Source organism: Hibiscus syriacus, unplaced genomic scaffold (genome assembly GCF_006381635.1).
Source record: "Hibiscus syriacus cultivar Baekdansim isolate YM2019G1 unplaced genomic scaffold, ASM638163v2 tig00111238_pilon, whole genome shotgun sequence".
Classification (NCBI taxonomy): domain Eukaryota; kingdom Viridiplantae; phylum Streptophyta; class Magnoliopsida; order Malvales; family Malvaceae; genus Hibiscus; species Hibiscus syriacus.
The window spans coordinates 144,027-157,150 of record NW_024063030.1 but is presented as its reverse complement, the minus strand read 5'-3'; the positions used below and the strand labels follow the sequence as shown (position 1 = coordinate 157,150).

The following is a 13,124-nucleotide window of genomic DNA, read 5'->3' as shown; positions in this document are numbered from 1 at the left end:
TATGCTCTAATTAGTCTTTCTAAAATTATATGAATATCTTTTATGTAATTTAGTCAGTTATTTTTAAAAAAAAATTAAAATTATTCACTAATTTGTATAAGTACCGGTTTTGAAAAGTCAATGTGACGTCTCGAATTCGTATTCGGGTCGGATACGGATTGGAGGTGTTACATGCATTGCCACATAAATCTTCTTGAAGATGCAAAGGCAATCTTCAGCCCACATACATCAAAAAGAACTTCTGCAAATAGCTTATATCTCCTTTTGGTGACTGCATTCAACAAACAATTGCATTAATAAAAAATGCAATTAGTAAGAAACATCAACTAATTCGAAAGAACCAATCTTCACATTACCTAACAAATTAATCAGCTACGCTGTATTGAATTTTACCCACCTAAAGCAAGAAAAAAAAATGCCTTTATAAACTAAACTGGCAACTCAAAAGTCTAAACTCTTCCTGCTGTATTACCTACTTCTTAAAGTTCTCTCGGCAATAATATAAAAGGAAAAAAATAAAACTTTGGGGGGGATTATAACCTGTACGGATTGTTGGTAAATAAGGAAGTTTGATGGCATTTCCATGCATGGGTTTGGGTCATTTCTTCTTCCTCTTCTTGATGTTCTTCAGAATCTTGAGAAGGATGTTGAAAACTGAAGCTTTCATCTTCATAGTCATCATCTTGTTCTACGACTTGTTCTTTGTTGATGCCTTTGTCTCGTCACTCTTTCCCACTCTTTTCGTGTTCACTTTTTCTTTCCCCGACGCCAAGCAAACAGCATAAAACTCATCCATGGAATCAACAATATTAACAAATGAAAGCCTAGGTTTACAATATCAAAACCAAACACGGGAAGATAACACGATCAGCATGCCTTTCTAGCTGCTAATGTAGACAAGAATGAAATTTAAGACCAATCATTACTGTTTAAGGTTACCGTATTAAGCAGTATTTTATTTTGATGCATAGAGAAACATGTTAACTGTCAACTACCACGTTTACTGAAGCACTCTCACTATATATAGAATATTAACTAATTTTAAGGAGTTCCCTAAGGGTACTCATTAGCAGAATCCATTCATATATTGAAATAACGTTACCTTTTTTTAATCGCATTTGATTTTCTTTTCAAATGTTTTTTGTGGTAGTTAATTTTCTATATTCATTTGTTCTGTTTATGTGCATGTTGCTACTTTCTGCTTGATTCTCTTTTAAAACTTAACCCTTTCCCCCTTCTATTTCTGCTAGTGTTTCCTCATCAGACCTTGTCTCGAAGTGGATGGGAGAAAGTGAAAAGCTGGTTTCAAACCTTTTTCAGATGGCTCGTGATACTTGATAGTGCCCCTTCCATTATATTCATTGATGAAATAGATTCCTTGTGTGGTCAACGAGGTGAGGGAAATGAGAGTGAAGCATCAAGACGTATCAAAACTGAATTTCTTGTACAGATGCAGGTATTTGTCAGTGGGTGAATGTGCTAAGAATATTTTAAGATTGCTTTGTCCAAGGATTTTCAAGATATTGTTTTCACATGAATTATTTTCTTACAATCTCTGAACGATTTTCAAAAATCTTCAGGACTTGGTGTAAATTCTTCGGTCTTTAATTTTTATTACACAGTGCACATATTTAATTTATGCCTGCTCTATATTTCGACAAGTAGATGTTTGTTTCCATCCAAGTTTTCAAGCTAATTGAATGCCGTTTATTTTCATGTTTTAGGGTATCGGAAATAATGATAAGAAAGTCCTAGTGCTTGCAGCAACAAATACTCCCTATGCACTTGATCAGGTGAAGGATAATATCAGCATATATTCATCTTGAATCCGCCACCGTTTCGATAAGCGTATTTACATTCCTCTCCCTGATTTGAAGGCTCGGCAACATATGTTCAAGGTACTAGACCTTATCACTGATTTGAAGGCTCGGTTGTTTTCTTGTTTTGTCTTTGTCACTATAAAATCATTCAATTACTTTTGTTTCTTTGACATGGTTTCCTTGTTTTGGTACAATAAACTGCAACAGGTGCATTTAGGTGATACTCCTCGCAACTTGGCTGAAAGTGATTTTGAAAGCTTAGCTCGGCGAACATAGGGGTTTTCAGGGTCAGATATATCTGTTTGTGTAAGTGCAAAATCTGCCAGATGCTTAATCATTCTCTCTTATTCTCCTTTCTCCAAATTCTCTCTTAGAAGTGAATCTTAATATGAAGGGCCAATATTAGCTCACTTGTGCTTTATGTCTTGACAGGTTAATGATGTTCTTTTTGAACCTGTTCGTAAAACCCAAGATCATGCAATGTTTTTCTACAAGACGCCTAATGATATGTGGATGCCATGTGGACCAAAGCAACCGGGTGCTGTCCAAATTACCATACAGGAATTGGCAACCAAAGGACTTGCAGCACAGGTATGGAGTTGCTTGAGAAACTATTTATGAGTTATTCTTACATCTGGGTCTCTTTGTTTCCTATATACTTTTGGGATTCATCAATTTTTTGATTTACTTAACATGGAAAAGAAAATCAAAATAAAGAAACAATTTCCATAGGGTATTCAAAGAACATCACTGAAATAGTAAATTAGTAATTATTATTCTTTCATGCAATAAATCTATCATTTAATGATGATTGAAGTAATTAAAATTGTTTTCATTGATTAATAATTGTGTAGATCCTTCCGCCTCCTATTTCAAGGTCAGATTTTGAAAAGGTGCTTGCAAGACAGAAGCCAACGGTGAGCAAAGCTGATCTTGAGGTCCATGAAAGATTCACAAATGAGTTTGGAGAAGAGGGTTGATGGCTTTGATGAAATCATAACATTGATCTACTCTCCAGTTGTGTATGCAATCACTGTAATTTGTATTTTATTAATAACCGCTTGATCATCCAAGGAATCGTCGGGGAAGGTGACTCAACTTCCCCTTTCCTGTATTCAGATGCAAAGGACGTTTCGTTCGACACGTTCATTGCTTGTCTTTTTTACTTTACAAAGAACATTTGGCTTTAAATACTTGAATATAACTTGTGCCCCTTTTCATCTAAACTTGATGGCATGTGTTTTTTAAATGATTTTGAACTTTCAGGTATCGTTTGGAGCATTGGCTATTGCTGCCTACCGGTTAGGTGTATGTGTGGTTTGGAGGGAAAGGAAACTAGTTATTTCATTTTGTTGGTTGTTGTGTCTCTGTGTGTGTGTGGGGGGGGGGGGATAATGGCTTTGGGTAAATTTAATATATTTTAGCATTCTAATATATGGTCTCATGGTACTGCCCAACGCCAATGGGATTTGGTCTTTGGTCACGAAATGTATATGAAATGTCTTATTATATAACTAAATTCTCAATAGAGAAAAACCCTTCAAAACCGTATGCGTGAGAACTAAGTAGTCTCGAGCTTGCTTCGTGTATTTGAATTGAAGGTTCCATTACCTAATACATTGCCCATTGGTTCAATTTATCACAAATATATTTCTGTGTGTAAAATTATCATTGGATATCACATTTAAATACTTTTTAGTTTGGGTTTAACTATTCAGTTTTGTCTTTGCTAATTTAATTTACTTGAGCGTTTACCTTGTGTGCACTACTTAATTGTTACTTATCTTTCGGTTAACAAAATAAACAATCTAATTAACAATGAGGTGTGGTGTTTAGTGTTTACCTTTTCTTGGTAGCACACGTGATAAAGAAATTAACCTATATTTTCATGATGATTGAACTTGTTTTGTAAAAAAAAAATCTTCTAATTGTTATTATCCGTTCAATTTACCAATTTTATCAATCTTATATTTCTATATAAAATAGAGTGTAGTTTAAAAAATATATAATTGTTGGGATTTAAAGTTAAGTTTATATTATATTTTTTTATTAGTTGTGATTACAAGATAATATATATTATAAATATTTTAAATTATTTAATAATAAAAATTCAAATATTCTTAAAACATTTTTAAAAGAATAGCCTGAACCAATTATATATTAAATTAGATCTGGTTTATAAATTATAAACCCTAGTTCATTTACCTTTGAAAATTTAATGAACAAACCATTCAAGTCTCCGTTGGTTTGCAGTCTTTCGCATCTTCTCACACAAGCTTATAAAGAAAAGAGCTTTTTGACCGTTAAAAAGGACCAGGTTTTATCCTTTTACTTGTAAATCCTGTTATCTTGATCGTTTGGTCTCTTTCACCTTCTTTCTAATCGAAACTAGGGCTTTCCTTCTTTGCAAAATATACAATAAACCTTTTTATTAGCATTTTTTAGTGAAGTTTTAGAATTAGATTCGGTTTAAAAATAATTTTTTAAAAGCATCTCTGCTTTCTAGTGCCATTAGCCATACCTCGACCTTGCTTCTTCTTCGCTTCTAAAGTACTCCAAAACCCTATATTTTCATATTTTCCTTTCTGGGATTTCCAGAAAAACAAGGTAGAGGTTCCCCTTTTATGGGGTTTAGTCATTTTCCGCTATTTTTTTTCCTCACATTTTTCTGGGTTTTGTGGGGCAAGAGCCTTTATATTTAATTTTCATTCTTAGCTGTGGGTTGGTTCTTTTCCCTCGTTGAAACGCTATGAACTTTACTAGTCTTTGCCTGAGTATTAACCAAACATGATGAAACCAGAAGCAGAAATTCATAGTATTACGTGAAGTACCCAAAGGAGAGAAAAGATGATTGCTGAAAAACCAAGTTGGGTTAGTCATGAGGGAATGCAGATATTCTCCATCGATGTTCAGCCTGGTGGTCTTAGGTTTGCCACTGGTGGAGGTGACCACAAGGTAAAATTTCCTTCTTAGCACGTTATACTTCCCTTTGGCTTTGGTTTTCTACCGTTGGAAGTGATCATTGTTGCAGAGTTGGCATTTATATACTACAATGATATGAGCAGAGGTTACCTAAATATGCTGACAAATAGAATCTTCCGTTGGCGTGTTAGATTGTTTGTTACTTTTTTGTTCTTCAAATTTGACTGTTTTTGTTTCGTCTGAAAAATGCAGGTCCGGATTTGGAACCTGAAATCTGTTGGCAGGGATTTGGAAAACTATGAATCTACACAGAGGGTTCTTGCAACCTTGCGTGATCACTTTGGGTCTGTCAACTGTGTTAGGTGGGCTAAGCATGGACGTTTCGTTGCCTCCGGGTCTGATGATCAAGTAATTCTAATTCATGAGAGAAAGCCTGGTTCTGGAACCACTGAGTTCGGCACTGGGGAGCCCCCTGATGTTGAAAATTGGAAAGTTGCGATGACACTGAGGGGACATACTGCAGATGTGGTAATCATATTGTTCTTCATGTTAGGGCATTTTACCACTGATAAGAACTCAACTGTCTATCTTGTAGTTACTTTTGTTCTGCTGCATATTGAATAACTTTTCTTTGGAAAAAGCATCATATTTAACTTAAAAATTCAGTTTTCACAATATCTTTTTTGTCACTATACAAATTGCAATGCTTCACTTACGAGTTTCTGTTTATTTTGTTTTGGTGAAAAGTGAGGGGTTTGTATTGGGGGGGGGAAGTAAAGGAGAAAGAATAGGTGGTTGAAATTCCCTGCTGTAATGTCGTATGCAGCCCCCTTAATTTATTATAGTTATTTCTTATAAGCACTGGCTATCTTCTAACTTGAAAGTTCCATTTATTCTCGCTTGAAGTAGGTGGATCTTAATTGGTCTCCTGATGACTCAATGCTGGCTAGTGGGAGTTTGGACAACACCATCCATATATGGAAAATGAGCAATGGCATCTGCACAGTGGTGCTCAGGGGTCATTCTAGTCTCGTTAAAGGAGTTGCCTGGGATCCCATTGGGTCGTTCATAGCAAGTCAGTCTGATGACAAGACAGTCATAATATGGCGAACAAATGATTGGAGCCTTGCTCATAGAACAGAGGGCCATTGGGCAAAATCTGTATGTCAATTTGTGATGGTGGAACTTTTCTTTTTTCTTGAACTCTGTTTCATTCTCTGATGGAAATATGTTCTTTTCAGCTGGGATCAACATTTTTCAGGCGGCTTGGATGGTCACCTTGTGGTCATTTCATAACTACCACCCATGGTTACCAAAAGCCAAGGCATTCTGCACCTGTTCTAGAGAGAGGGGAATGGGCTGCCACGTTTGACTTCTTAGGTCACAATGCTCCAATTATTGTAGTGAAATTTAATCACTCCATGTTCAGGAGGAATTTTGCCAATTCACAGGAAGTGAAAGCTGCACCTGTCGTCTGGGCAAATGGAGCTGCTAAGATCGGTGGTAAAGAATCACAGCCATATAATGTTATTGCTATTGGAAGCCAGGACCGCACTTTAACTGTGTGGACAACTGCAAGTCCTCGACCTCTCTTTGTAGCTAAACATTTCTTTGGCCAAAGTGTTGTAGATTTATCCTGGTAAGTTTTCACTTTAGTGAATGGTATATTGTTTGTTATTTATTTGCACATTTGTTTGCTATTCTTTTATGTCATTTTTACATCTTAATAGTAACCTCTTATTCATATACAGGAGCTCTGATGGCTATTCTCTCTTTGCTTGTTCATTGGACGGGACAGTGGCTACTTTCCATTTTGAAGCAAAAGAACTTGGCCACAGGCTAAGTGATGCTGAACTTGATGAGTTAAAGAGAAGTCGCTATGGTGACGTTAGAGGTCGACAGGCTAATTTGGCGGAGAGCCCAGCACAGTTATTACTTGAAGCTGCTTCAGCCAAGCAAAGTACTAGCAAAAAAGTAGTCTCAGGTGTTCGGCAGAATTCTGTTGAGTTGGGGGTCACGAACAAAATTATTGAGCCTCAGAATTACGATGGGAAGAAGAGCGGGCTTGCTGCTAGTGATGGATTAAATAAAGCAATGAGTCCTGTGAAACAAAGAGAATACAGACGCGCTGATGGTAAGAAAAAGATCATTCCTGAAGTAGTCGGTGTGCCTATTCAGCAGGAAAATATTTGTGACAATGCTCAATCTGCTGCACTAGACTTCCCCATTGCATCTTCCTATAATAGAAAAAATGAAAAAAGTGCAGTTCCAGCTGATGGTAGTTTGAGAGAAGCTTCTGTCTGGGGAACCATTGGTAGAAGCTTGGACTTAAAGGAGCGGTCTGGGATCACTGCCAGGGCCACTGTTACTGACAGCCTGGTTATTGAGAAAGGTCCAGTCTCTGCTGGTCAAGATCATAGCATCGATGTGGAGAAGTCTGGGAGCATGAAGCCTTCAGTTTCCACTGTTTCCTCTATCACATCTCTTTCAATTAAGGTTTTTGACAAGAAAGAAGGCAAGGATATGACTCCAGTTTGCTTGGAAGCATGTCTTAGGGAACATGCTGTGAATGATGTTGCTGGTGTAGGACATGCATGTATGATGAAAGAAACAGAAATTGTTTGCACCAAAGGGTCTCAAACTCTTTGGTCTGATCGTATCTCTGGAAAAGTTTCTGTTTTAGCTGGAAATGCGAACTTCTGGGTTGTGGGATGTGAAGATGGGTGCCTTCAGGTAAGCAAGTAACAACTACATCCTAGCTAGGCAAGATTTGTATTTTCCTCTCTTTTCTGTGTCAAGGTGATGGATTATTTTTCATCTTGTGCGGTATCATACTCTCTTTTGTAGGGTTATGGTTTTCCCACGTTTTTTTTCCTTTCGTTTTGCTGGGGGTTGAGTTGTTATAAGGTTTTCTGTAGGCATTAAACCATACTAATTACAAGGGTGGGCTTTTGACTTGGGCCTTGCATGTGCATATACCTGGAAAATCTTTTGTGAGATTTCATAAATTGTTTAGTAAATATAGCCTAGTCTTTTTTTGCTCATGTTTTTGAAGGTTTATACAAAACGTGGAAGACGTGCATTACCTACCATGATGATGGGATCTGCAGCAACCTTTATAGATTGTGACGAGAGCTGGAAATTGTTATTGATCACAAGGAAAGGATCTTTGTATTTATGGGATCTCTTCAATAGGAACTGTCTCCTTCATGATTCTTTGGCATCTCTAATCAGTTTGGACTCCAGCTCATCTCCAAAAGGTTCATGTACTTGATATACTTGTCTTTGTATGATCTTGGAAGTTGGAAGACTTAATATTTTGTAGTAGTAAGTTTATGGCTTATAATTTCCTTTTCATGTGGGATGTTAGACATATTTCCTGAGACTTTTATGTCTCTTTCAGGCACAATCAAAGTTATATCTGCAAAGTTATCAAAATCGGGTTATCCTCTTATTGTTTTGGCTACTCGGCATGCGTTTCTCTTCGACATGAGTCTCATGTGTTGGCTGAGGGTTGCAGATGACTGCTTCCCTGCATCAAATTTTGCTAGTTCTTGGAGTTTGGGTTCAATTCAGACTGGTGAGCTGGCTGCTCTGCAGGTGGATGTACGAAAATATTTGGCTCGAAAGCCTGGATGGAGCAGGTTTGTCCCTATTAATATTTTGCCCTAAAATCATGAAGCCATATAAGATTTGATACATAGTATTTGTTTGCCATTTTATGTAAGTTGATGACATGAATTTCAATTATACTTATTTCGCTAAAGTTCCTTCAACGAGTTAGCTGTGTTGGTCCTATAGTTTCACTAGTAATCATGTTTTGCAATAGGGTAACTGATGATGGAGTGCAGACACGTGCTCATTTAGAGGCTCAGTTAGCATCATCTTTGGCTTTGGAATCCCCTAATGAGTATCGCCAAGGCCTTCTTTCTTACATACGCTTCCTAGCAAGGTTTTTCTCTCCCCCAACCAATTGCATTTATGAGTGATAATAGCAGAAAAATATGTATGAGGGTCATTGTAATAAAATTGGCATCTATGTAATTCTGCTGAATAATGTTCTCCATCGGGTTTTTCTCTCCCCAACCAATTGTAATACATGCTCGTGTTTGCAGAGAAGCAGATGAGTCTCGTTTGCGAGAAGTCTGTGAAAGTTTTCTCGGACCACCAACTGGGATGGGATCAGATTCCAAGAATCCTGCTTGGGATCCTTATGTGCTTGTGAGTCTTTCATCCCAACATTTGCATACTGTCTCCATTCATTTTACTGCATCTTTTTTCATCATATTCTAAAATATCTCTAGAGAATCACTTCTCTGAAAATACATTACCTGAGCCGTTCTTTTCTTGTTGTTAGATTAGTTTAAAAGTCTTGTAGAGGGTTGATGTCCTCAAATATAAATGATATAGTTTTTAAGGAATTGTTTTGACAATTTTATTGAACCGCAAATCATTTCTAGACCTGCCAATCGGTTTGCTCATGTCATAATCATATATTTCCAAGTGTCGTGTAACTATTTTCTGTTGAAAGGTGTTAGGTCCAATCCTCTTTTTGCCCCAGGAACTCCTCTGACAGTATAGTTGGATGCTTGTTTAGCTAGGGCTTTGAATATTCTGAACGTTCCTTTCTCTTAACCTAGTTGGATATTTGCAGGGAATGAGAAAGCACAAACTTTTAAGAGAGGACATTCTTCCTGCAATGGCATGCAATAGAAAAGTTCAGCGTTTACTTAATGAGTTCATGGATCTCTTCTCAGAATACGAAAGTGTCGGAAACAATCAAGACCAAAAAACACCATCTCCGTGGACTACATCTCAACCTGCGAAAGATCCAACGGGTTCTGCGCCTTCAATAGCAGATCAGGTAAACTTGGGCACCCTATCAACTGATTCAAATGAAATGAAACTCCAAGGATGCCGGTGAGTAAATGGTGAAAATCTTCAATTATGCATAGCATACTAGCTATTGGTGTTCAACATAGATTGGGGGGGTTGCACAGTTAATTTTTGGTATATTCAGCCTATGGTTGCACAGTTAATTTTTGGTATATTCAGCCTATGGGGCAGCCTGCTATAATGTATCTTTGGTTCTTATTTCTTTTTGGGTGCATGTAACTTTAGAATCTCACTTGGTTGAAAGTAAATTATGTCTCTCACCATTGATTGGAATTATTCTCTTGTAACAATTAATTGAACCTTATTATTGGCAGAATCTTACTACAACAAAACAAAATAGGCTTTAGTTAGGGTATAAATGAATAATGCGAGTCAAAATTCGATTTTTCTAATTTTAAAAGTAAAAGTAATTAAATTTTAAAATTCTGGGAAAATCTTAATTTCAAAAGTATAAATGACCTAGAATAGCACTATTTTATATAATTTAATTTTCTTTTATATTTTAAATTTCTTTTATATTTTTTATTTATAATCTATTTATGTACCCTAAAATTTTATAAATTTATTTTATCTTAAAAATATTATAAATTTACCTCCTAACATAAAATATTACGTATGTCCATATATATATATATATATATACACACGCACAAATCGTACTAAAATCCCAAATATTTTATGATTTTTGTTCTCCTTTCTATAGGTGAAAACAATAATATTTACACTAATAGTATAAATACTAATGTAACTACAACAAAGACCATGCAATGGAAAATATATTCGATAAGCATGAATCTTTCCCTTTTCTAAGACTATTACCGGTAAGCCACCTCTGACATTGGCGGTTAGACCAGGAGCGAACCTCGGTGCTTGATTTGGATTGAGAACCCGGATATTGAACCGGCTGATTATGGAAAGAATCACACATTCATTTCCTTCCCTAAACAAACCCTTTTCCCAGCTTGGAAAACCGGGTACTTGAACAGGTTTTGAGGGACATATCTGCCATTTTCCAACCATCTATCCAGGTTGTATTCGAGACAATCCGGGCCCCAAACCCGTTCCATCCGACCCATTGCATATGGATGGTAGATCACCCTTGTCCCTTTCCTCACATAGGTAAAGTCAGGCAAAATGTCATCTTCAAGAGCAAACTTTGAGTCAAATTGGATCGGTGGGAACAATCTCAAGCTTTCATGCAACGCCGCGTGTAAATAATGCATGTTTCGCAGTTGATCGAAAGTTGCAAATTGTTGTTGGTGACCATCACTCGATCCTATTACCCTTTCGAGCTCGTCTCGAATGGTCGACTCAACTTCCGGATGTTTAGATAACAACCAGAAGAAGCTCGTTAAACCTGAGGCCACTGTGTCCCGACCAGTCAAGAGGAAATTCACGACAATGTCTCTGAGATACTTGTCGTCATTGCTTCTTGTTCCCATGAATCTTGACAAAAGATCATTGCTGTCTGAAAAGCCCTTTTCCTTCCTTTGATTGATCATCTCTTGAGCTAAAGCATCCACCATTTTAATGGCTTGTTTAAGCTGTTCATCCGTGCCTAAATTCAATGCCCTTTTGGTTTTACATATCAAAGGTGAGGATGCAAGCGCTCTTTAAACCGATAATTTAGATGCTAAATCAAATGCTTCGGCGAATTCCGAAACCGGCAACGATAACTCGAGATAACCAGGGTCTAATCCGAAGGAGAATTTGCAGATATTATCGAATGAAAACCTTCGATACACGTCTTGTAAATCTAAAACTCGTTGTTCACCAGAAATCGATGACAAAAGAGGGAGAAACCTGGATTGAATCTCTGAGTTGACGATATCAAACGCGTGCCTTCTTACGGAAATGCTACCAAGTACCAAGCACAAGGCTAGCCATTTTCCTTTGAAACTTCCATGAATCACCATCGACGCTGAAAATACCTTTACCAAGAACATCCCGAGGATAGAAGCGAAAGGTTTCCCTTTCGGGTAGTTTTCAAATCTGGTTTTGAGAATGTGTTCCACATTTTCGGGGTTTGCAGTGATGGTATTGCCGAGAACATGGATGTGGATCGTTCCGTTTGCAGATTTTTCAAGGAGGTGAGTGAACCAATTACAAAGATTGTCGAATTCTTTGGTCCAACTTGAAGTGAGATAAGCCCGGTAGATTTCACAATTACACCCGACCTTCAACCTCAAAACGCAGCATCGAAAAGAAGAGGGTTAAAGAGAACATGATGCAGAAAGCAGTGCACATGGAGGAAGACCACGATTCAAGCCCTGAAACCATTGAAGAAATCGAAATAAAGAAAGCTTAACAAAGGTAATAATAGTAAATGAGATAATGAATGGAATGAAGAGAGAATGGCTTTTACATATACTACTGGGTGGGTCTATGTTTATTTTATAAAATAAATGAAATTGAGGGACTAAAAACGAAAACAAATCAACGTTTTGGTTTTATTTTAATTGCTATAGATTTTACCAAATTGTATTGTCTAGCCGTTCGACAGGCGAGAAAATGTTTGATTGTTGCATGAATTACGCGTGCGAATAATGAACAATGGGTCCGTTTACGTGCGAAAAACGACCCTTTTCATTTTCCAAGCTTTCAACCTCTCATTTAGGACTCATGTTAGCTCTCATTTGCTTTTAAAATATTATATATATTATGTAAATTTATAGGATTATTATTTCATGTATTGATAGTAGAAAAAAATTTTATAAACGAATTATATTTATTTTATTTAAGATTTGGAGTTTAATATTATATATTTTAGAATTTAAATTAAGGATTTAAAGTTTATATTTAAGATTATCTAAATATGTCAGATTATATTTAAATATATATGTTAATGAAATCTAAATTTTATATTATCTATATATCGATTTTTTAAAATTGTATATGTGTATTTATATTTATAATTTAAATATTAAATTATATTTCATATTTTTTGAAATATTTGAGTGATAATATTTCATGAGATATGTAGGTTGATATTAATTAATAGGATACATTGTGTTGTTAAAAATATTATTTAGTGTTAAAATTTTAAAAATACTCTTGCAAGGCTTTGATAGAACGGGGAATCAACAAAGAAGAATAACAAAGCACACGCTTTGGAATATCATACACAGCAAGAACAAAATAATATCTTATACATTTAATTATCAGAAAATGAAAAAAAAATAGGAGGTAGACAAGTACTTAAGTTGTTTTTAATTACTTTATTTTATGATAAAACATTAATGAATTGTGTTTTTATTCTATTAATTAGTGCATGCATAAGAATCCCCAAATAATGCAACTTTAAATTAATAAAATACATAAGCGGTGTTCAATTATTTAGTTGTAGTTAATTTGACTTCACTTACGGCTGAAATGGCTTTAAATTAATAAATTACTTCCATCTCAATTGTGTTCTTTCTAAAGTATTCATCAGTATCAGAAATGGCTTTAATTTGCTATCAATGCATGGGGCTTCGGTTAAGTTGC

The 13,124-nt window shown here is 36.0% G+C and overlaps 1 protein-coding gene and 2 pseudogenes across 1 annotated transcript; 2 read left to right on the top strand and 1 right to left on the bottom strand.

The window, feature by feature from the left end:
* The first annotated feature begins 902 nt into the window (after nucleotides 1-902).
* On the top strand, nucleotides 903-2,895 carry LOC120157170 (annotated as a pseudogene).
* Nucleotides 2,896-4,168: 1,273 nt separating this feature from the next.
* LOC120156932 (protein HIRA-like) lies at nucleotides 4,169-9,796 on the top strand. Its single transcript, XM_039168199.1, has 10 exons — nucleotides 4,169-4,775; nucleotides 4,995-5,270; nucleotides 5,652-5,903; nucleotides 5,984-6,381; nucleotides 6,494-7,475; nucleotides 7,798-8,002; nucleotides 8,146-8,386; nucleotides 8,572-8,694; nucleotides 8,858-8,963; nucleotides 9,397-9,796. The coding sequence occupies exons 1-10, from the start codon at nucleotides 4,668-4,670 to the stop codon at nucleotides 9,664-9,666; spliced, it is 2,961 nt and encodes a 986-aa protein (XP_039024130.1). The 5' UTR covers nucleotides 4,169-4,667; the 3' UTR covers nucleotides 9,667-9,796.
* A 146-nt stretch (nucleotides 9,797-9,942) lies between these two features.
* LOC120157169 lies at nucleotides 9,943-11,918 on the bottom strand (annotated as a pseudogene).
* Between the last annotated feature and the right edge of the window lie 1,206 nt (nucleotides 11,919-13,124).

Excerpts from the sequence above, each read along its gene's own strand:
- LOC120156932 (XM_039168199.1), top strand. The coding sequence starts at position 4,668 with ATGATTGCTGAAAAACCAAGTTGGGTTAGTCATGAGGGAATGCAGATA. Across the intron at positions 8,003-8,145 it reads CTCCAGCTCATCTCCAAAAG|GCACAATCAAAGTTATATCT; the intron begins GTTCATGTACTT and ends TGTCTCTTTCAG. Across the intron at positions 8,964-9,396 it reads CTTGGGATCCTTATGTGCTT|GGAATGAGAAAGCACAAACT; the intron begins GTGAGTCTTTCA and ends GGATATTTGCAG.